General features: G+C 44.2%; 1 protein-coding gene across 2 annotated transcripts; it reads left to right on the top strand.

Annotated features, from left to right (window-relative positions):
• cgnb (cingulin b) lies at nt 1-22,457 on the top strand. 2 transcript variants are annotated; one of them, XM_085791380.1, is made up of 21 exons: nt 1-266; nt 4,045-5,231; nt 5,344-5,438; nt 5,538-5,592; nt 9,425-9,522; nt 10,217-10,349; nt 10,613-10,825; nt 13,118-13,266; nt 14,484-14,510; nt 15,034-15,148; nt 15,418-15,630; nt 15,814-15,888; nt 16,469-16,726; nt 16,849-17,019; nt 17,773-17,934; nt 18,098-18,187; nt 18,306-18,389; nt 18,493-18,611; nt 18,867-18,975; nt 19,734-19,897; nt 20,999-22,457. In XM_085791380.1, exons 2-21 carry the CDS (start codon nt 4,074-4,076, stop codon nt 21,129-21,131), a joined length of 3,621 nt encoding a protein of 1,206 aa, XP_085647506.1. In that variant the 5' UTR covers nt 1-266; nt 4,045-4,073; the 3' UTR covers nt 21,132-22,457. The 2 variants fall into 2 exon arrangements, with proteins under 2 accessions (XP_085647506.1, XP_085647507.1); XM_085791381.1 differs by lacking the exon at nt 14,484-14,510 and having other exon boundaries at nt 58-266.
• The last annotated feature ends 1,930 nt before the right edge of the window (nt 22,458-24,387 follow it).

Here is a 24,387-nt window from a genome sequence, read left to right on the forward strand (position 1 = left end):
GCAGGCGCCGCCCCCTCGGAGAGCCTCCCACCAATCAAGTCGGTCCTGAGGCGGGCCATGACTGTCCGATGTGCTGGCAACAGGTTGCGCTGGTGGCGGGGGTGAATATTCCCCCTTCATGTCCTCAGTTGGTTGAGTAACATCTTCTCATCCCAGTTCGCTCTGACTGAACAGGAACCGGTACCGAGTAGCTACTACAACTGCTGCTGCTGCTGTGAGGACCCTGACCGACTGACTGACTGACTGAGCGCCGAGGATCATTGCAGGTGCAGTACAACAACTAAACTCCCAGTGTTTACACAGCTGCTGCGTTTCTTTTTTACTTTCTGCGGGGGTTTGGCTGCTGCACAAGTGTGTGGATGTGTTTAATTCTCCAAAGCTCCGTTTGTGCTGAGCGCCACATTTGGAGCAGCAGAGCAGCGGGGAACACCTGTGGCTTTGTGTTGGGCATCTGGCAGCAGCCGTCTTCTTTCCTGCTCGGCTTTTCCTGCTCTCGGTTGCTAATGACCGACAACAAGCCGATGTTTTCCCCCTCCGAGAGGTCTGGATGGATGCAGCTCTGTGTGTGAGTGTGTGTGTCGCTCTCCGCTGTCTATAATTGGATCTGACTGCGCTGCGTAAAGAGGATATGAGAGGTTATTATTATAACAGGTGAAGGCTTCAAATCGGTTTGTGGAGGCAGGCAGGTGTCGTCGGTTGTTTATCTGGTCGGTCGTGGTCGGCTCGTGTAAACAAGCTCGGTGGTTTCGACGCGCACCGAAACTGACGTGAGTGAGTGGATGGGTGGGTGTGACGCAATGAGCCCAGGAGCAGGCAGGTGCTGCTCACACAGAGCCTCTACCTGTGTAAACAGTAGAACATATGGGTGGATGGGAGTTTGTATTTAATTTAATTGATGAGTCGTGGTTGTAAAAGTGAGATTAACCCTCATCTTACCTGACGACTCACCTGCTGCTGTTGTTACTGTACACAAGGGAACCTGCCCCCAACACAACACACAACATGTGGCTCTACTGCTGTGGAGGAGAAACTGCATACTGAGTCAGATCTGGAAATGAATTATAGGCTATATATAATATGCATGGTGATGCAGCCATGTTGTGTTAATGTTTGACCAAAAAAAAGAAAAGAAAATTACACTAGAAACTAGTAAAATTGTTGAAATAATGTTCTGTTTTACATATTGTCAGCATCAATCGTATACATATTATTCTCACAAACTCAAATTCATTATCTGTCTTTTCTTTTCTCAATTTGTCAAATGAAATGTCACAATTTTACAGGTAGCCTATCATTATCCAGTTATGTTCAATTTATAGTCAAATAAAACAGAGAAATGTCCATTACAGAAGCTTGAACAGGCCAGTCTGTGCAAACAACCCTATGAATAATTAAGGATAATAGATGTGTATTACTTCTCTGTTTATCTGCTGCTCTATTGGTTTATTTATTCTAATAAACACAGGCCTACTGGCGGTGAAATCATCCGGCCCTGTAAGTGTCGAAGTTACACACTGTCTTCTCCAGATACCCAGGGGCAAGAGAAACTGAAGGGAGAGAGCTGAGCCGAGTGTGAGGTAAGAAGAAGCAGAGGAAAGGGAGCAGGTATACAGAGCCGGAGCACAATGAGAAGTGAATGGTGGGGTGAGGAGCAAGGGAAGCGTGATGATGATGGCTGACCGGCCCGTTCAGTGACATTCCTGTCTCTGTTGACACAGCCTTTCCTTGTGACAAGAGAGAGAGGGAGAGAGAGAGAGGGAGAGCATGAGAGGAGGTGAACCAGTTGTCAGCAGCCAGCTCTCGGCTACCGGTCGCCAAACGTGTACAACAGCAACAACTGAGTCCTTTGTTGAAAACCTGTGTTTACCCACGGAGCATGTTTACACCTGGGAGCATCCGGTGTGTGTGTGTGTGTGTGTGTGTGTGTGTGTGTGTGAGACCAGCAGCTGAATCCAGAGCACACACAGTCAAAATAGATCCACGTTATTCACCTTCACATCAGTGTTTTTCGATGTCCGGCCTAAACCTGGCTGCTTGTTGTCACGTCAGGACAGGGGCAGTTGGGATTGGGTGGAGGGGGGGGGCTTAATTTGTTTTGCAGCGTATTTTTAGTCTCCACTTTTCATCTGTTAATTAGTCTCTTCACTTTTCATTTACTGCCTATGTGGACACTTTTCCGCATGTGTAGGCTTTACAGTTGATGCTGCCCCAGTTCTCAGTTTTCTTCTTAATCTGTCCTTATTATACAAATGCAAACCACGCGCAACGCCGAGTGTAAAGGGGGACGTCTGGAATCCTAAGAATGTTTTTTTGGGGGGGAAAGACAAAGGCTGACTTTGATTCACTAATCTAACCTCATTGGTAGTCGAGCTGCTGCTGCGTGTTACACTGTAACCAGCGGTCAGTTAGAGTCGGTTACACTTTAAGTCCTGAAGTGTGAGTCAGTGCTGCAGGTATGGGCCCAAGGACACAGGGTGGGTGTGTGCTGCTCAATTTCACCCCACCGGCAGAGTTTCGATACAAAAATTCAAGAGAAAGCAACTGGTAGTGATGCTTTTAGAAGATGCTGCATGTCACTTAGTACCTGCAAGAAAGGGAGAGGTCGCTTATTAGATGAACTACCTGCTACCAGATGAGGAATACACAGCGGGTTTATGTTTATGTCCGTGTGTGTGTGTGTGTGTGTCTATGTGCATAAGCTTGAGCTGATGTCTGCGCCTGCACAGCTCAAAGTAAACAGCCTACGCCTGAGTGACTCCTCTCTGAAGTCTGGTGACTGGGGAGACTCTGGCAAAGGCCGAGGCAGAGAGAAAGAGAGGAGGCCCATTCCTGATACAGCCCCTGGTGTTTAATGCTCCACAGAGCCTGGACAAAAGGAGGAGTATTCACCTTCTCCCTGTGTTCATCACCAAGCTCATTCTCAGAGCAGATAAGCTAGACATGGGGTTTTTGGGGGGGAATAATATCAAACTGGCTTCACAAACGTGTTGATTTGATATCCATCAGTTTAATAATGTCCTTCTGTGTAGTTAGAGGATGCACAACAATCAAAGATCTAAGTAACAGAGTGAGCCAACATTTCCTGACCTCCTCTGCTCCAAAACGACAGGTAATAACATAACGACATCACTGCCTGGTACATTCTCTCTTTTTTTCCCCCCCATCTCCACGCCTCCAGTTTGCTACGCCAATTTTATTTTGTAAGTTTTTATTTTTCCAAACCAAAGCTGAGATAAGATTCGGGTTTTTTTTTATTATATACTTTATAAATTCCCCTGCAGCTCAGTAGTTCTCATGATCACACTGAACTGACCTTCCTGTGTAAAATTACTGGAACTCCCCTTAACGTTGAACTAAAAGTTATACTCATTTGTCAGTGAAATACAACACAAGTATCAGGTGATTGTTGGCTAAAGATATCACCACCCACTCACCTATAAAGTAGGTCCATATTCCTCTTTTTGTAATATCAAAAATAATTTTTATTTAATAATGTTTAGATAAAAGTCATATATCAACTTGGTTTTGTAGATTAAAGGCTACATATCAGTCTTTTTTGATGTGAGGCATCTAAAACGCACAAACCCCCTGTTGCCTCCACACACACCCCTCGGCCTGGTCCGGTACAAAGAGACTCCTGGTGCCCGCTGGCATATTTGGCGTGACATGAATGATACATTCTGGCTGAGAAGGAATTTAACCTCGTAGAGCAGCGAGAGAAGATGACAGCTTCATCGAGATAATATACCAGCAATCTGATATTCTAGCTGAGCCAGACTGAGGCTCCACCTGGGGAAGAAGTAGGCGATCCACACAAAAGCCAGGAGAAGCTCACGGGGAAGGAGTGACAGGTCAAGAGGAGGGGTCTGAGTGAGGGAGTAGTAGTCGGGGACGAGGGCGTATTGTAGCAACGCAGGAGGGTCCGTGAGAGTTGTGGAAAGAATTTGTTAAAATAAAAAGTATCTCAGCATCTAAACTTTCATCCTTGTTGCTTATTTAACCTAATTTGCATCCTTTCTATTCTGTCCCCTCCTATCTGACCAGGCTGCTCGCACAGAAACCAGGAAGTGAACATGAGCAGCACCCTCTCCTCTGACAGGAAGCCGCTCGTGGATTACGGCGTCCAGATTCGCTTCATCAAGGACCTCCATGACACGGGCGGAGGTCATCCCGACAAAGCCAGAGCAAACAACAGCGCAGCTCCTCCTTCGAATAAATATGGAGTGGCGGTGCGGGTTCAGGGAATCTCTGGACAGCCCTACGTGGTCCTGAAAGATGGCGAGAAAGGCGACTCGTACGGCGTCCAGCTGAACACTCCCACTCCCAGCTCGGGGTCACCGTCGCCTTACAGCACCCTCCCCAAGACGGAGAAAGAACCGGCAGAATTCGCCAACCCCTACACACCGGCCGCAACCACAGCTCGCTCCCCCGTTTCTCCAGCAGAGGACGAGGACGGGGAGATTTTCGGGAGCCCCCTCAAACGACCTCCGGGCGACGGTCAAGCAGGAACGCAGGCGGACGAGGAGGGAGGAGCTGGAAGAGAGGGACGGGTGGAGAGGGCGAAGGCCGAACCCCGTCTCAAAGCAGCAGCCAGCGAGGCAGAGAACAGCAAAGACTCGACTGATACGGAGGAGTACAACGAAGCGGGGCTGAAACCCGTCAAATTAAACGGCGTGGGACCCAGAGCGGTCAAACCGGCGGATCCTGGTTTCACCGGCTCGTTGGGGAGATACAGCGGGAAAAAACTGAGAACAGATTCCCCTTCTGAATCATTCCCACGACCTCGGGCGTCGACCGACGAGGAGCCGGCCCCGGTGATCGACACCAACTCCCTGGCTCCCATCAACAAGCTCATCAGCAAATTCAACAGCTCGACCCCCCCGGGCGGCGGCGGCGGCGGCGGTGCCCCACCACAGACCAGAGGCCGCTCCGGAGCGAGGCAGCGGCTCCGCTTCGACGAGCGCAGGAGGTCCAGGAGTCTCGACGCCAGAGGAGGAGTTCAGCCGGAAGTTTCCTCTCCCTCCCCCACCTCTCCCACTCTCCTGAATCCCTACGCCGTTCCTCTGTCCACGTCCTCAAACTCGTTGACGTCATCGGCCACGAGCAGCCTGGGTAGGAACCCTGCATCTGTTGCCAAGGTGACGGCACTCGAAGCGGCCCCGAAGCCCAGCTTTAACTCACCGGGGAAGTTTGTTGCCAAGGATTTCCCCCCAGCTTTACCTAAAAAGCCTGTAAGTACCTGCCATGGGGAGCGTGGGGGGCTATTAAATTGTCTTTTTGTTTCGTGTATTGTGTTTTTCTTTTTTTCTTTTTTTTTTTACTTTGCTCACTTTCTATTTGAAGGAGATTACCCCGCGGAGCCTGAATCAAAGCGCCAAGGTCTTCAGAAGGGAGGAGCCTCAGGTCAAGCAGTCTGTTTTCAACACTGTGAAAGACAGGTACACAACAACAGACAAGATACACTGAACAGTTTGAGTCACTGTTACAGTGCGTGGAAACACTGATTAACCCTCCGTCTGATGTTTTCTCGCCCGCAGCAGTGACAGTGAAGGATCCCTCACAAGAAAGGTCAACTCACCCAGCAGCTTTAAGGTACGACAAGACGTCAAAGCCAAATCATAATGTCACTCACGTGCACTTTTAAATTAGGAACAATGGAAGATCATTCCAACTCAAATGTCACTCACTACCTTTTTTTGTTGAAGCTTTTCACCATATCTAAACTGTGTTCATGAATAAATGAAACTACTAGCTCAGTTGTTCCACATTTAGATCACGGGATTGCACCGAAGCCAGTTCCATTCACTAATGAAGACCATGAGATGTGGTTGAAAGACTCCAACGACATCTCCTAGTCTTAATTTGACTGTAGTTGGACTTAAAGAGGAACTAATCAAGTTTTTTTTTACCTTAATTAAACAGCTTCCGAGTAATTGTGATAGTTAAATTAGAGTGGAGGCTCTCTTCCTTCAACGTAGCGTCTATTGGCTGAAAGCCAAACTTGCAAGATCAGAGCCTCCGACCCGGTGTCCTTGATCTCGTCTCGCAAAGAAACATGGACTGCTTTACGGCTCCACGACACAAACACGCCCCATAATCCGTAATCTATATGATGTATAACGTCGCCCACCTTCAAAAATATGCACTCCGAAACTATAGGGGAAGCTCCGTAGAGGAAAAAAAGCGACCGAGACAGAGAAAAAGCGACCAAACCTGCATTGTAAGTGAAAGGGCATCAGTTTATTTTTATTTTGCACTACTTTTAAAAGAACAATTATGACACAACAGAAATTTTGGATGGCACTTATTCAACTTCACTTTTTGCATATTGGTTAAACATAAAGTTGGGGGGGGGGGTCGTCTTCTTCTCAGCAGAGCGTCTCTTATAATGAAGCTAACAGATGGTTGGCAGCCAGTCCTCTTTTCTGAGGATATGAAGTTTCTATTTTATTCAACTTTGTCTCTGAGGATCTTCTTCTGGCAGCCCAAAAGTCTGAAAATTAAGGGGCTTGCTGAGTATTTTTCTGTCAATTTTGGTGCCTGCTCCTGTGCTCCTCTGACACCTTATTAAAATAGACAGTGCCATGGTTTTTATGAGGACACACACACACACACACACACACACACACACACACACACACACACACACACACACTACGTCCTTTGAATTTGCATCCTTTTGCATAAATCTACATACCCAAGTAATTCCTTTGTGTCCTTACCTTCTCATATCACATGCACTTGATTATGTATGATCCCTTGTTATGTACTTCTCAGCATGGTTGTCGCCATGGCTGCTTGTGAATTATTTTCCCCGTCTTGTCTCTTGGCAACGATGCACCTGCAGAGGAAAGCTGCTGAGGCCTCTGTGTGTGTGTCTGTGTGTGTGTGTGTGTGTGTGTGTCATTGAGAGCCATCAATAATTGAGTCGGACTGGAACCCTGCACCAGCTGGGGGCTGGCTCGCCGGATGGGACAGATCCTCCTCAGAGGGTTTCTTGTTGTACAAAAACCTCGGTGCCTCCAAGCTGCTGCTGCCCACACCCACACCGTCGTCCACTTCAGTGGATTTAACGGCTGATTTCTCCACCAAGCATCCGAGTGTGGGATGAAGGGGGTTTAAACTGTGTTTTTCGCCCGAGGCCGTTTTTTTTCTCTTCTCCATCTCTGCTCGTAAAAGCCAAAACATCATTTTTGTCTGTGCAAAAAACAAAACATGAGATCAGAGCATCGAGGATCGAGATGACTTTGTGCTGTTGCTCATCCACAGACTGTTTTTTTTTTATTAAAAAATAAAAACAAAGTCCAGATTCAGATACTGACACAAGCTCAGCCTTTCACTTCACAGAGACTCGCTTGCATTTCGCAGCGTAATGTGAAGCAGGGTTCACATTCCCTGCTGTGTACCACTAATGTATGTGGGTCACTCCTGAGAGCCTGTGTGGTGTGTGTTGGCTGGTTTAATGCAGTGTTACCAGTTGTCAGAGTGATGAGTTAATGCACCAAGACCCCGTTTGGTCTCCTGGTTAATTGAGGATCAGATGCTGTTGTGTGAGTGTCTGTGTGTGTGTGTTGAATTACCTGAGTCCAAGACAGCTGACGTTTGTTTGTTTGTTTGTGTAGAGTGAACGCCGGTGGCTGCTGCTTGTTCAGAGGGACGAAGCTTTTCCTTTCTGTGCCCCTCATCACTTTGAACATGTTGACAGGTTGTGACTGTTTGAACCAAAGAGCTATTCATAGTAACTCTCATTCATGTTTCCACAGACGATGTTAAATGATTCACAGTTCCTCCATCAGACAAGATCAACAGCTGCAATAGAAATGATCAAAAAGTTGTGAAGTTTGTGTGCAAACATTATAGAGATAAAGTTAACTGGGACTCCCAAGGTGCATTTCAGAACAAAACATTAGGGGTGGGAATCATTTACTATCTCACGATTAGATTAGATTCTGATTTTTGGGGCTACGATTTGATTCAAAATCGATTTTCGATTCAAAACGATTTGATTCATAATGATTTCTGCTTCAGTCTATCGGTGTGCAAAGGATCCTCATGATCTACTCCAGTCTGCTTTGCAAGACAGAATGACTAAAGTGTCTTTTTTCACATTTATTGAGTTTTAAACATGTATCCATGCTTAGATGGAATTGTTGAAACTGTTGCATAAAAGCAATATCACATATAACTTAAGTGACAACATTAAAAGTGCCTCTTTATTTAAAAAATAATGCAGTTAAACATGCTGCCTTTTAAATTCTAAGGAAATGGAGGCTGACAGCCAGCAGATTTGTTTCATTTTTTTAAATCGATTTTGGGACATTTTATATCGATTCTGAATCGTATTAAATGAGAATTGCCATTCTTATTCATATCTTATGTGAATCGATTTTTTGGCACACCCCTACAAAACATCCATAAACATGTTAATATTATATGACACTGGCCACTAACGGTGGATGGTTGGTTTTCTGCCTCGTTCACGACCCCTCAGAGGTCTCCACCATCCCCCTGATTATCTCCCCAGCAGCCCAGGCTTACAATATGTATTTAATCTCATTTGCAGTCTGTGATCACATTGTGTTTAAGGTTTCCAGCTATGACTACTAATGTACATAGTATAGGAGGAGTGTCTCTTTTTAAGGACACAGCTGATGCAATACAATCCAAGCGCTCAAAAGAGCTTATATATATGCTCAGTTCTCTGTTATCTTCTGTTAATTATCTCTTTGTGAGGACAGAGAGAAGCTGAAATGTCCCAGAACGGGATTATCTACGCGCTGTCCTGCGGGGGACGAGAAGAAAAACGGAACAAATCTGTACAAAGTATATCTTCATAATCCATCGCTGATAAGTAACAGAAATGTGAGGTCCCCTGAGGAGCGAGAGCGTCTGTGATCCTCACTTTGTCTCTCTTTCTCCGTCTCTGTGTGCGCACGTCCTCTGTAATGAGAGTGTAGGAGGATAAGAGAGGTTTCACGGGCAGTGCTGCGCTTCTTCTACCTCCTTCTCAATGAGCGCCAGCCCTGACGAGCGGCGGAGCGGTGTGGGCGACAAACGAGCCGCCGCTGCTCCGGCTCCGCTCCCCCTGCAGCCTGTCAGAAACTGTTGTTTATGTGGGGAGATCAGCTTCTTTTTTTTTCCCTGACGCTGTCTGAGCGCACTGGCAGGGTCTGTTCTCCCTGAGATTTTGACTGACTGTCAGAAACTAGGGCAAGAAATCCAAGACCGGGTTTTAATGTTTAAGATAATACAGAGCGCATAATGTATGTGCGAGGTTGACACTGACACTCTGTTTCTGCTATGTTTCCAGTCCTGTTCTTTGTCCTTGTGTCCTCTCTTTGTTTTTTGTTTTCCTCCAAAGCCTCAGCCTCAGTCTCCGCTACATTGTGTGTGTGTGTGTGTGTGTGTGTGTGTTTGTGTACAGAAGGGAGGATCTGATGGAAATCTCCAAAAGGGGAATTTTGAGGAACTTCAGGAGCAACTCGAACGCTGCAAGAAAGAGCTGCGGCAGGCCCATGATGAGTAAGAATATGTGTTTGGGTGTAGGCTATATGTGTTTTTGTGTGCAGTGTATGCACTTTAAGGCCGACGAGAAGCTTCCAGCTCTTGTTGCTGTGGTTATTTTAGCTTTTTCCTGATTGATTGGCTCGCTAATGACCTCAGTGTTTCAGTGTTAAAGGGGACATATTTTGCTCATTTCTGCTTCTTGACATGGTACCTTGATGTCTAAGAGTAATGTTAGTAACATGCTTTAGTCAGAAAAACCAAAAAATTGAGCATAGATGGGTTCTCTACACACCAGTTTCACAGCCCTGCTCTAAACGGTCGGTTTAGAATCTTCGCTCTGGTAGCTGAGATAACCATGGGAGCGAGGGCACATCACCCGGCTTGTGATGTAATAAGCCGGGTGAAATTAAAACGGCTTGTTTAGAAACACATTTTCTGACTATGGCAGTTTACAAAATGTTCACATAGTTGTCAAAACTTATGTTTAAGGGGTGAGGAGGCACTCTGGATACGCAAATACACATACTAAAGCTATGAAAAAGTGAGTTTTGCATAATATGTCCCCTTTAATGTATGTGTGTGTGTGTGTGTGTGTGTGTGTGTGTGTGTGTGTGTGTGTGTGTGTGTGTGTGTGTGTGTGTGTGTGTGTGTGTGTGTGTGTGTGTGTGTGTGTGTGTGTGTGTGTGTGTGTGTGTGTGTTTGTGTGCAGACTGGCCGAAGAGCGTATGGGGAGAGAGGGATCAGAGTCTCGTCTGCGTCTACAGGAGGACCAGCTGGCCGAGCTTCAGGAGGAGCTCAGGAGAGTTTCAGAAATCTCACCTCACTCAGACTCGCTGCATACGGTAGTGACACACTTCTTTTTTCTTTTTTTTTTAATTAACGTTTTTTATTGATTCCACATATCAATATTTAACATTTCACATATACAATTTTCAAACAGTATACAACAACTTCTCCAACAGGGAGCAGAGACACATATAAACATACATTCTCAAAGAAAGTTACCATAGAGTAAATTTGAAGAAACTGACACACTTCTACACACACACTTTTAAGCTACTATCCAGCCCACTCATCTGTACCCTCCGCCCCCCCCCCTCTGTAGGATGTGGTGACCCTGCAGGCCGAGCTGGCCGAGGCCGCCTTGTTGCGGCAGCGGCAGGAGGAAACGCTCCACCAGCGGGAGCGGGAGCTGACGGCCCTGAAGGGAGCGCTGAAGGAGGAGGTGGAGTGTCACGACAGAGAGATGGAGGCGCTCAGGGAGCAGTACGGCCAGGACATGGCCACGCTGAGGAGAACCATGGAACAGGTCACACAGGTGAGAGCAGCTGCTTCTGTTATCGCTTCAGTCAATCACAAAACGTCACTTTGTTGCAGCCCATAAGTGATGACACGACTTCTCTGGACAGATCTCCAGGGTGTGAACTGTGGTGCAGCAGAGATTAGCTGAACATTTAAACCAGCACTAAGTAACTTTTCAACCTTCATAAAATATTTTCATAACTTTTGTGATGATACATGGACTTACAACAAGTTGAATGACACCTCTGTCATGGCCTGAGGGGGTCTGTATCTCTTTCTCTGGCACTAAGCAGCTTTGAGGAGCATGGTAGGAACCCTGCTCTCACTTTACTTTCACTTTTACTTTTGCGAGTCACAACAAGGAGGGAACAGGCAAAACGGCACTTTAGCAATGGATTATGTTTGTGTTTTCACTGGAAACAGAAACTTAGTTTTGATGTCTTCTGTTAATTTTAATGCAGGATATTTACAGGGCTTCATGCTAGTGTTCATGGGAAATGGAGTCTTCCTTCAGGCAAAACACTACCGCTTTGGTCCACAGGCGCCGCCAAACTCAACCAAAACTGAAAGTTCTTTAGTACTGCTTTAAGAGAAAATAAGATTATTGAAACATTTTCCTGTCGTTGTTAGTAGAAGAGATACAAAGCTCAACATAAATAGTTTCAAAACAGGGATCAAAGGAATAAAAACTGTGCCTTTGTGATGAATCATTAGAGACTTTTTGAACTAACGCAGCCAATAGGGAACTAATGATACACAGCAAGAATATTGATTAGTAAAATAGTAAAAAGACAAAACGGCAGTAATGCCCTATAAAAATGATGGCGTTGTTTGATGATGCTCTGCTGTCTCTACAGTTAATGCTCCACGGTTAACGCTCCCGAGTTGGTTACATTTGTCCCACTGTGTGTTTGACCTGATGAACCTGGAAACAGACAGAGGATTTTATTTGGCTCAGTAAAACTAAAAATGTTGGTTTTGTAGCTGAAGCAAAACAAGGAAGGAACTGTTTACACAGAAACATATAGTAAAATATCACTTAACTAGAAGAGGAAGCAGCTCCAAGTGGGTTTTGACATTTACTGTATTTATTCTACTACATTTAAGTTATTTGTAGTTTTCAGTCACTCAGGGAGTGGCGTGCAGGATTTTTTAAAGTTTTTTTCTTCTGAAAATGAAGATGAAGATGTCCATTTTCTTTTTGTGTTTGGGCTCCACACAAACACGATTTGCTTCTGTTCATGTGACTACTGTATCTCCATGATGTTGTTTCAGTGTCAGATTACAGCAGGTAGTTAACCAGGAAGGATATTTACCCTCAAGTAAAACCTGCAATGCAGCTACTACAATATTTCTCAGCTTCTGATGACAGATTTTCTTTTTTGTTTCTGTGACAGTAGATAAAACTGGATAAAATACTCTTAATACAAAGGATGTTTCCTTTCAGAGCAGCTCTTTGTGCAGATGTAGAGAGGGAGACTAGTCAGGTTTTACCTGTCAGGCAGTTTGTGTCCCGCAGGTTTTATTAAGCAGGTTGTTATTAAAGTTCAGTCGTTGCTCGATTCTGCAGCTGCCTTTTCCACACCAAGGCTTTGTCTTATTATTCTGTTTAATGTGTCCATGGGTGCACCGTCGGGTCAGGCTGAGCCCAGCGTGCACAGTTAGAAAAGAGGATTTTTCTACTTGTGAATGCAGTGTGAAAGTTTTCGGGGAATTTTCATGGCAGAGTTCCTTTTTTTTCTACTGGTAGACTATTTTCGGGGTGCTGCTGCTAGGATGTAGCACTGTAGAAGATATACAGCTGTACAGGAATAGATCGTTATGCAGATTTTGGAAACAGTAACAGCCGTGTCAGGAAAAACGTAATACGCAGCCCGAGAGCAGGAAATGAGCAGACAGGTTGTCAGCTGCTTTTTGATGAGGTGATTTATTTAGCAAGAGGAGCCGGATCGCTGTTTGTGTCGGCTGTTCCGCACTCCCTCTCCCTCTATGAAGTTTAATGGTGTTATTTTTTATCTGCAAGTATTGTACTTGAAGTTGAAGAGACGCTGATGAAGGAGGAAGCTGAACGTTCTCTGTGTGTCTTTGTTCCTTTGTGCCCAACATGCTTGAAAAGAAAGTGAATTAAAAGAAAATGTGACAGACTTGGGCGTGCGAGCTCGCTTTGAATCACTGCTCTTATACAGTATGTCAAGATAATGAGAACGGTAATTTAACAGCGGAAATAACCCCGTGTTGCACACCTACTTTGATAACTCTAAACATCATTTTGTGTGTGTGTGTGTGTGGGTGTGTGGTCATGCATCAGTCCCAGGAGCAGATAGAGGAGGAGAGGGAGCGGGTGAACGCCTCCATGTTGACGCTGGAAGAGGAGCTGGAGAGCTGCAGAGATCAGGGAGAGCAGTGGAGGACGGAGCTGGAGGTCACAGCCCAGGAGCTGCACAGCACCAGAGAAGAGTCAGTGTCTATGATCCAACACTCCTACATCTACTTTTATGGTTTTCATTGCACCACGTAGAAATAAAGGGCAGATGACCTGAAAAAAACAACAACATCTATATCAATTACATTTATAAGCTGTTTAGCTGTTCAGAATATAAACCAAAAACATGTATTTCACACTGTGGCAGCATTTAATGTCTTTGTATGATGTGATAACTCACATTGGAGTGCTTCAAAAAACACCAAACACCATAGATGTGTAAATGAATCAATGTCTAATTTTAAAGGGATAGTTCAACATTTTGTCAAATTTGCCCATTGCCATAATCCCTATAGTCATAGCAGTAGGTTCGTTACCTTTAATTGTCGGTGCAAGCTATTTTTAGAACGGTGGAGCAGAGCCGCGAGCTGCTCAGAGCTACGCTACGGAGGCTAATGGGATTTCTTGGTTTCCCTCGTCAAACTCATCAAATACACAATCCAACAACTCTAAAACGCTCTGGTGGACAAGTTGTGACCTGCACATTCACCACACTATGAGATAATAATGGAACGTTACGAGACAGAGTTGTTTTCGAGGTAAATACAGAGACTGCTTGCCAAAAAACTGCCTCCGACGGGAACGCGCATCAGTGGTTTTGCATGAATTTACCTCTAAAACAACTCCGTCTCGTAACGTTCCATTATTATCTCATAGCGTGGTGAATGTGCAGGTCACAACTTGTCCACCAGAGCGTTTTGGAGTTGTTGGATTGTGTATTTGATGAGTTTGATGAGGGAAACCAAGAAATCCCATTAGCCTCCGTAGCGTAGCTCTGAGCAGCTGCCGGCTCTGCTCCACTGTTCTAAAAATAGCTTACACCGACAAATAAAGGTAACAAACCTACTGCTATGACTATAGCAATAATGGCAATGGGCCAATTTGACAAAATGTTGAACTATCCCTTTAAGGACAGATATAAGATCATATGATTATGTAACCATATTATTACTTTATAAAAACATACACATTCAAACAGGCTGCTGTTGACAGCTTTGAAATAGCAGCGGTAACGTCCTCCACATCAAACACCCTCTGTCCTGTTTGATGTTTTAACAATCAGGAGAATTAGTCCACAGAATCCTGTTAAGTGATGTTAAAAAAAATGTTTTTGATTCACTCCTACAAGATAACATTGCTCTGGAGTTATTTTTAATGCCTTTACTCTTTCACTTGACTTTTCATTCGGCAGGAGCGGGAAGCACGTCAGCAGGCGAATGTGAGAGAGGAGATCAGTCTCAGTGTGTTTGGTTGGAGTAGATTTAGACTAGTCTTTTTTTCTTACAATCAGAAGTTGAGATGTGTTTCCTGAGATTCAGCAGAGAGGCTCGTAGATCAGAGTGTTTGTGTCTGATGATCTGATGATGTGTTGTGGGCCCTCAATAACAGTGATCTGGTGATGTCAAACCCAATCATCAATCAACAATCAAGCCAATCAGCATTCACAAAAATGTGCTCATTGATTGTTTTCCTGATTTAAATCCTCTTTTTGAACAAACACATAAGCGATGGAGTTGATTTAAACACAAAAAACAAAGTCAGATTCGGGATGTGGTGATGTTTTTATGGTTTAACTGCAGTAGTGTTGCTCCGCTCTCTCTGCGCTTTGTTTGTCGTTCGTCGCACATGTGTTCATGCTTACGGCCTTGCAGTGTGTGTGTGTGTGTGTGTGTGTGTGTGTGTAGTATATGGCAGCCACTGTCACCACTGCATACTTTTTAAGATGTACTTCCTATCCGCAGGCTGCTGAAATCCTGTTCGGAGAGGGAGGAATTTGAAGGCGAGCTGAAGGATCTTCAGAATTCGCTTCTTTCAGTGAAGAAGCAGATGCCTGATGATAACCGGTCGTTAGCGGAGGTAATTCATGTTCACGTTAGTCACGAGGCGGAGATTCTTCTCACTGTGTGGGTGACATGCAGGGGCTCATTGTCTTTGTTTTACAGTATGTTTAGTGCTTTTTAAAAAAATCTGTCAGAGCCGTAATACGACTGTGGGTGACGTTTAGATCATTTCTCTCTCATTTTCATTCATTTTCCCTCCACACACACACACACATATATACAACCGCCCTGGCACATTCCTCTTGCTCACACACGCATTATTCATCTCTGATTACTTATCCCAAGGAGCTTCAGCGTTGCCATGACGATCTGAAGCGGGCTCGCGCCGATCTGGTCAAACAAAAGGGCGAGTTAGACCAGAAGAGCGAGGCACTTCAGGGCCTGAAGAAGGCGAGCGGAGAGAAAGAGGCCGAGCTGCTGACTGAAATCGGCAGGTCGAAGGAGCAGTGGCAGAAAGACAAGGCCGAGCTGGAAAAGGCGCTCGAGAAGGCAAAGGAGGTGAAGCAGCGTCTGTGTTGTGTGGAAAAGAAGTGAATGTGATAATATGAGCGAGTTTGGAAGACATTTTATATTAGAAAAATATGTGCAAATATCAAAAATCACAGGTGATTTATGTATAGTCAAATTTCTGTTTCACCTTCTCACACCCTGTCTCTGTTTTGACCCACGTGTCTCCACCAGACTGCAGTGGACCATGGTGCCAACATAGAGCTGCAGGAAGCAAACACTCGCCTCAGAGAGAGACTAGCACGCATGGTAAAAAAAAAAAAAAAGAAAGAAAAAGACTGCACACACACACACACACACACTCACGCATGCAAAACGATTTCAACACACATACAGTACGAGAACAAAAGAGATGGTCTCCCACACAAACGCTATTTTCAACTGAGAGACGTGAAGTAAATGAGACCCAAAGAAAAAAAAACTCCAACATGTAAGCGTGGAAAATAATCCCTCCGAGATAAATTTGCATAAGATGTGCATTGTGCTGCGTGTGCGCCGGAACACCAGCGCATTACAGCTGTTTTAAGAGCTTTAATCGTATTACTTTTGATCATGTGAAGAGCGTAGTCGGGCCCAAATCAGCAGAGGTGCAAAGCTAATACAAATCCACATGTCAAAGATACAGAGTGAGATTTTAGTTTGGAGTCTGGATGCAATGGTTTCATCATCTAGTACAGCAAATATTTTTGAAAGCCCTTCAGTTATTTGCAATCCCTTGTATTTTGTATCACAGGTGTAACCACGCAGAGCTCAAAGGCCAGTTATGAAGTACTGGTAAAACACAAATGTCTCGACTGTGTGGTTAATATTATTCTCTTTTTAACAACAGTCGAGGCTTCACTCCAGCGTGAACCGGAGCTCGGAGGCTGAGGAGGCGGTGGAAGCCCTGGAGGATGAAAACCGCTCCCTGAAGTCTCAGCTGGAGGAGGCCAAGAGAGGAGCCGCCCGCCTGAGCAAGGAGAGGGACGAGCTGACCCGGCGGCTGGAGGAGAGGGACCTGGAGAGGGAGGCGCTGAGGAGGGGCAAGAGCGACCTGGAGGAGCAGAAGAGGCTGCTGGACCGAGCCCTGGAGAAGATTAACAAAGAGGTGTGTGTGTGTGTTGGAACAACAGTATGGTTTAGATATCGTCTAAATCTAGAGACATTACATAGATAGAGGTATCATCATTGATCTCCATTGCTCTGGTTTGTTGCCTCCTCCGCTGTCAGATGGAGATGATGATGGGAGATTCCCGGCAGTCGGTGGCGGCTCTGCAGACGCAGCTGGAGGACTACAGGGAGCGCTCGAGAAAGGACCTGCTGGAGGCGCAGCGCAACAGCAAAGACAGACTGGCCGAGCTGCAGAGAGCCCAGGGCAACCTGAAGGCCCAGCAGGACGAGGTGAGGACGGAGACGGGAATGTGAATCTGCTCATGTAGCAAAACCCAGAAACAAAGAAGATCCCTCAAATAATCTTAATTTAACTTGACTTGACATAACTGCTGGCCTCTGTTCTGTGCTTTGAGTTATTTTGAGTTTCAGGTGTATCTCAATAAATTAGAATATCATTCAAAAGTTAATTCATTTCAGAAGGTCAATTCAAATAGTAAAACTCATGTTATATAGATTCATTACACACAGACTGAAATTTCCATGTCTTTATTTCTCTTAATTGTATTGATTATGGCTTACCAAAATTCAGTATCTCTAAAAGTTAGGCTATATAATCTGCTTGCAGATATATTAGTGGTGAAGTGGTCAATGCCCATTTAGAAATGTGGATATAGGCCTATCACATTAGGTTTAAGAAAGTGGAGATGGGATCTATAAGGAGCATGTAAAGTGTGTCCAAGCAAATTTCCTTCCTTATTTAATTGATATTTAACATAGAAGAATAATATTATTAAATGGCCCCATCACTAAACTTACTGTATGTATTGTGTCATGGGTACACTGTACAGTGTGGGAATAAAGGTTGAATTTCATTTATACCAACTGTTACAGCATTACTATTTATTACTATTTATCGTACTGACTATAAAATTTGCTTGGACACACTTTATGTTTGGAAAATGCTAAAGTACTTAGTTACAATAGGTGTAATTCCTATAAAATTTCATTTCAGTGACCAACTGCACTGTTTCTTTTTTCCAGGTTTCCCGTCTGAAGAAGGAGCTGCTGACGTGCAGCGAGGAGAGAGACAGCGCCCAGCTGGAGAGAGATCTGCTCAGCAACCGCCTCAAACACTTGGAGAGTGAACTAGACACGGAGAAGAGCACCCACACTGATCGCACCAGGGAGATCAGAGGCCTGGAGGTGAGGCTTCAAGGTCAAAGGTCGTGATCTGGGGAGTCTAAAGATGGGTGGGAGTGATATGGAGGTGTCAAATAGCTGAATAGAGTACAGGCAGATAAAGGAAATATGTTATAGTATGTATTAATCTGCTCTTCTATATGTGTGTGTGTGTGTGTGTTCACAGGATAAAATTAAGGCACTGGAGATCGAGCTGGACGAGGAGAGGAGCAGTGTAGAGCTTCTAAACGACCGCATAACTCGTAGCAGAGATCAGGTGCCGCATAAAAGCATTTGAATACACATGCAAATGAGCAGGAGGTATTTTGTGTGTAATGGATGAAAGCGGAGACAGGTTTCGCTCACACGGCCCTCCTCTGTCTCCTCTCTCTCAGGTGGATCAGCTTCGTTCAGAGCTGATGCAGGAACGTTCGGCAAGACACGACCTGGAGATGGATAAGAGTTCGCTGGAGAGACAGGTAGGTACTGTTCATAAAAGACAAGCACACAAACTCACTCATCATACACCAACACACAATCACCTCACCGTACGACTCCCCCCACCCACCACCCTCCGCCCAGGTGAAGGAGCTGAAGTCTCGTGTGGCGGACATGGAGGGACAGAGTCGGCCCTCGGCTGGAATCGCCCTGCTGGAAAACAAGATTCAGGAGTTAGAGGAGAGACTTCGCAGTGAGGAAAGGTACGATACGTACGTTAATGGTAAATTGGACTGCACTTTTATAGAGCTGTCCTAATGTACACGACTTGTCATATTCACCTATACATTCATACAGATAGAAGTCTACATATTGTTGACACAGAGATTCACATAAAATGAAGACACGTGGAATGGAGAATGAGTGAAAATGTGACACAACATATCCTTAAATATGAAAATGTAATCACATCAGAGTGTTGTCGTAGTATTGTGCTAATTCTGAGTTTCTTCCGACAGAGAGAAGGCCGGTGTCCAGGCCTCTCAGAGACGAGCCGAGAGGAAACTAAAGGAGCTAAACGCCACATTAGACCAAGAGAGGAGCCAACACGTTGAGCAGAGAGATCAGGTAAATATCAAGATTTGCATGCAAATTGCGTTTGCTCTCTGTCCTGGTTTTTGCAGGTTAAATACAAAAAGCTGAAATTCGAAACTGGAGCTAACCAGTTACAGTGAGAGTTGGACACTTTGATAAATGTGCTTCGAGTTGGAAGATCAAGAAGACAACGGAAACTGAGGATGCTAACAGTTAGCCAGGATCTGCTGCTGCTAGTAAAACCAAAATATCCAGTTTTTTATTTTGTGAAACAAGCTAAATGAATGTGTTTTAACTGTTTTTGCCAGACCAGTGAAATTTACCCTTCTGAAGTATCAAATATCCCGTCTCAGGTTTCTCATTGTTTGTATTAATTTAGCTACTCGACAGTTTAAATAATGTAGTGACTCTTATCTATAGATCCTGTTTGACCTACACCTGCTGCTTAATCATTAACACAGTTCAAACAGTGTTTATTGCTTCTTTTACATAAGACTAATCTCACCTCTGCTTCTTCTGACCCACACCCACCCCGACTCGGTCACCAGAGCGCTCCCTGACCCCCCACCCCCTGCCCTCCTTCCCTTATCATCTTTCTGCTGCCTCTGCCTTTTTTTTCATTGGCCGTAGCTGACCCCCCCCCCCACCACCTTTACGAGCCCACATACCCCTGGTTTTTACCCCTGCCTGTCCGGCCTCCTCCCCTCTGCTCCTTACGACTTCACCTGTGACCTCCTCCGTTTCCCCCTCTAACCTCCCGCCTCTCCCTCTCTCTCTGTCTCCGTCCCCAGCTGTCTCTGCGCGTGAAGGCCTTGAAGCGGCAGGTGGACGAGAGCGAGGGGGAGGTGGAGCGTCTGGAGGGCGTCCGCCGCAAGGTCCTCCGGGACCTGGAGGAGCAGCAGGAGCTCCAGGAGGCGCTGCAGGCCAAAGTCACAGCGCTGGAGGGAGAAGTGAAGTAAGACCGAGAAATCATGTTGATCTCAGATGTTGTGCAGTATTTTTTTTTGTGGGGGGCTTTTTGTCTTTAATTGATAGGACAGTTGAGAGAGACAGGAAATGGGGAAGCAGAGACAGGGGGGATGACATGCACTGCCACAAAAAATATTTTAAATCAGCTAATATTTTATCATTTTATTGTCCAACACACATTATAAGATGACCTCCTTAAACGGATAGTTCACCCAAAATTCAAATTTCACTCATTATCTACTCACCCTCCTGTCGACTAAGGGCTGGGAGAAGTTTCAGAGTCCTCCGTGTCTTCTCGGAGTTACAGCCGGGCTCCGTGCAGCACTGCATGTCCATATGACGGTAGCAAACAGGGCTCACTTTTCTTTGTCCAAAAAGACACACCAAAAAACATCCAAATACCTCCATAGTGCTCGTCTGTAATGTCTCTCTTGTATTGAAGCCCCGACATGAGAAATTGTTCAGAAAAAAATTAAACAAGTCTATATTTTAAGCTTGTTTGTAGCGGAAGCTCCCAGTGTCTCAGTTCACTCTCGCACTATTTAATTGACACCCAGTTCACGGCTCCACAAATCGTGCGAGATTCCGGCAGAACAACACTGGGAGCTTCCGCTACAAACAAGCTTAAAACATAGACTTATTTAATTTTTTTCTGAACAATTTCTCATGTTGGGGCTTCAAAACAAGAGGGACATTACATACGAGCAGTATGGAGGTATTTGGATGTTTTTTGGTGTGTCTTTTTGGACGAAGAAAAGTGAGCTCCGTTCGCAACCGTCATATGGACATGCAGTGCTGCACGGAGCCCTGCTGTAACTCAGAGAAGGCACGGAGGACTCTGAAACCCCTCCCAGCCCTTAGTCGACATGAGGGTGAGTAGATAATGAGTGAAATTTGAATTTTGGGTGAACTATCCCTTTAACTTTTTTTGACAAGTAACCCCATCACTCCATCTTCTTTACACTAGGTGGCACTCTATAGTAACTAGCCTGACACACGGCTTCCCTGTGCTCACTGAGCTGCAGTGTATTGAAGTAGAAGGACTGAGTCATGCTGTTGGATTTTTCTGTTGTTTGCTTTCCCTCAGGCGGAAGTCACATCACACACATCGCACCGCTCTGGGCTCCACCACTTTAAGTTCTGACGACGAGGACGGTTTCTATGACACCAACATCACCTCCATCCTGAATGAAAGCCACCTGCAGACCACCAGCTCCTAGAAAAAAAAAACACTGCAAGGGTAAAAAAAAAAGAAAGAAAAGAGAGCGTTGTTTTCTTTTTTTTCTTTTTTTTTCAGTGCAAGAAGTTTTTAGAGTTTGTCAGAGAAAGGTACTCAGGGCATCAAGGACTCACTCGTGTGAAGAACTCTGTTGCCATGCACTACAGACTCGCCTTGCAGTTGCTCTTGGTTTTATTTTTAGTGCAGCAGTCCGACAGAGACAGGTTGTCAGGATAATTAGATTGAGCCTTCAGCTGTGATTATGATTGTTTCTTTGCTGTCATCTTGAGATCTGCTGTTTCTCTCTGTTTTTATGAAGAGAAGAATTACAATTACAGTTTTACTTCATGTACTTTTACTAAAAATACCTTTCCAAAAAGGCTCTGTGCTGTTTTTTTTTTGTATTAACCATATCAGTTGTATACTCCTGTGGTAGCACATCACTGTGGCATGTTGTATGGTCAGAGCTCATACAGAAGCAAGTTTTTTTGTTTTGTTTTTTGTTTTTTGTTTTACTGACACCAGAATTGCAAATTCAAATCAGTCTTACACCAAAAAATTACCTGTGTTTTTTCTTACTGTTCCAGTTGTTGGTTTTATCTACGTTTGCTTACGCATGATAAGTTATAACTGTCAGTGTTGTTAGTGGCTCCAAGTGTTTCTTTGTTGTATTCAAAGTGATGCAATTATTGTTTTTTTTTTACCTTTTGAATGTGACACTAATGGGCTGTTTAAACTGAGCCTTTATTTTTACACTGTATTAGCTGTGCATACCTGTTAACTCTAGACAATCAAATATTATACAAGAAATAACACTGTGTATCCTCAGAGATTGATCATCTCTTGCTACGTTTTTCTACTTTAATTGCCACATCTCTGAAGATGGTTTAGTATATCGCTGTCTCTTTAGCTCGGCCCACGTGCATGTTTCACTCAAATGCCTTAACAATTAGTTTAATATATTATCTGTCACCGCATGTGTTGTGTTCATCTGCTGCTGCTGTAATGATTTAGACGGTGTGTCATATGCTTGCCTCTGCTTGTGTCTCTTCTGCATTCCTAGTAGCAGTATCATCGCCTTCTGCTTTCCGTTCCACATTTTTGTTCCCACTACTTGTGATGATGGTTATTATATTTTGAACATGTCACTTTCCTAATTTGAATTATGGCAATTACATGCAAGGATGCTATAAATTCAGAGGTTGTTTATGAAGTCGCTGGTACCATTTGATATTCGGCAAAGAGCTTTATAAGCTTTCCAAAATTGTTGACGGATATTTTTAAGTACATTTTTGACCGTATGTACAATAAAAAGAAATATATTGTCATTTTTCCTGATTTTTTAAAAACGTATTTTATCTTTTTGTTCTTATGTAGAAACAATGCAATACTGTTGCAGGAAATGAGGGACACACAGAAGCACAAAAGGTTGGCCAAACTTCAACCAGGGACAGCGTGGTAAACTGAGACCAAAAGAGACAAAAGGCCCCAAACTCTGTTATCTTTTTAAGAAAATCCCCAGTAGATTTAACGATGTTGCATTTGCTTGGAGTTCTTATTTTGAAGCCTGATTTTTGTCCTATGAACTTAGGTCATCTTTGATATCACACAGTCGTGCCCCTGGGATAAAACGATTAGTGTACGAAGCTTCTTATCCCAGGGGTGCGGCCATGACGCCTGACGCCATAACTGCCTATTCTGTGTACTCAAACAGAGGAGTGCCAGTCAGTGGCAGGTCTGAACTTAGTCCTCATTAATTCACTCTATAACCAAAACCACAGTGCACACCTCGTACTCACCTCTGTGAGTTCACACAGGGCCATCAAGCTGATCGCATTTTACTTATAATCACATAGATCAATAGAGTTTTTACTCATAACAAGAAAGTCAAAATATAATAACTGGAGCATATACAGTACAGCCATGAATCTAAATTTGGAAATGGTCCCAGTCCAACAAAAAGTTTATAAGAAGGTTGATTTGAATGTTGAATATATTGTGTACTGTATAGTTTCATAGAGATATTTCCAGTTTATGTATACAGTATATCGGTAGAGGTAAAGGCAGCGTGTCTTCAAATGTTGCACCTGGATGTTGGATTTCAAAGACACGTGATGTGACTGTAGTCCTAACCTATGCAGGGGCTTTGCTTTGTATCAGACACCAGTTTAAAATATCAAAAAACCTGAGGCCAAATCGCACCTTTACTGGGATACAGAGAATACAAGATCAAGGCCTGCTGCCGCCCCGCTGCTCTGTTCTGTGCTGCAGCTTATCACTGCAAACCAATTCAGCAGGAACTGATGGTTCACTGTCAAAGGGAGTTTCATACGCTGTCAGGCAGCATGGCGTCATGGGGTCACTAACAATGAGGTGACAAATAGTATCAGACAAGGGGATTTTGAGACTAAATCCCTTGGACTGGCTGTAAACGTGAAAACACTTGAGCTCTCATCCAACAGGTTTCTCACATTACCAGAACAAGTGAATTCAGCAGTGACTGAATCAATATTGTTTAATAACTGCAGCTCAGACAGAGAATATTTATAGTTTTCACATCATTCTTTCATAGACGTCTCGGTGGCTCATTATAGTCAATTGTTCAAGTAATGGAGTAATGTGACAAAGATGTCAGGCAAAGACAATCTATCTAAGAGAAGAAGAATGTCTTGTAATTAGGTCAAATACCTGAGGGTATCATTATAATCATCATTATCTGATATTATTATCTCTATATTATTTGCATTAGTATTGGTTTTGGATTAAGCACAAACTGCATGCAAATTATTAGTTGCATTTTGTTCCAAATAGGCTTACAAGTAAGAATGGATGTTGTGAATATCTGGCATTGATGTTTGGATAAAATGTCCTGACCTCGTTTCATTATTTAAAATCTAGATTCACTTTCCGAGCTGCTTGTCTGGTGTAATTGAACAGTGTGGTTCTTTTAGCTCTGGCTGAGTTTCCCCCTCAGAGACTCAGAGTCTGTAATCCTTAGTTGGTTTACTGTAATTACTGAAGACATCAAGCTGTAATCATGACTCCACCTCGTCTAACCTCTGCGCCTTTCTCCCTCTTCTTTTGGAAAACTTTATATACATTTTGTAAGATAGTATTCAATGACACATTACTAATTAGATCTGGATTCATAATGAATGATGGAGCATTTACTGTAGCTCAACATACAGTCTGTAGGGTTGAAAATGTTCATTAGTGGTTTGAGTGTACCTTCACAATGTGTGAGAAAGTTAGCAGCG

This window comes from Trachurus japonicus, chromosome 11, assembly GCF_045865225.1.
Source record: "Trachurus japonicus isolate A0001 chromosome 11, Traja_1.0".
Taxonomy (NCBI): Eukaryota; Metazoa; Chordata; class Actinopteri; order Carangiformes; family Carangidae; genus Trachurus; species Trachurus japonicus.

Excerpts from the sequence above, each read along its gene's own strand:
- cgnb (XM_085791380.1), top strand. The coding sequence starts at position 4,074 with ATGAGCAGCACCCTCTCCTCTGACAGGAAGCCGCTCGTGGATTACGGC. Across the intron at positions 5,593-9,424 it reads ACTCACCCAGCAGCTTTAAG|AAGGGAGGATCTGATGGAAA; the intron begins GTACGACAAGAC and ends GTTTGTGTACAG. Across the intron at positions 15,149-15,417 it reads ATAACCGGTCGTTAGCGGAG|GAGCTTCAGCGTTGCCATGA; the intron begins GTAATTCATGTT and ends ACTTATCCCAAG.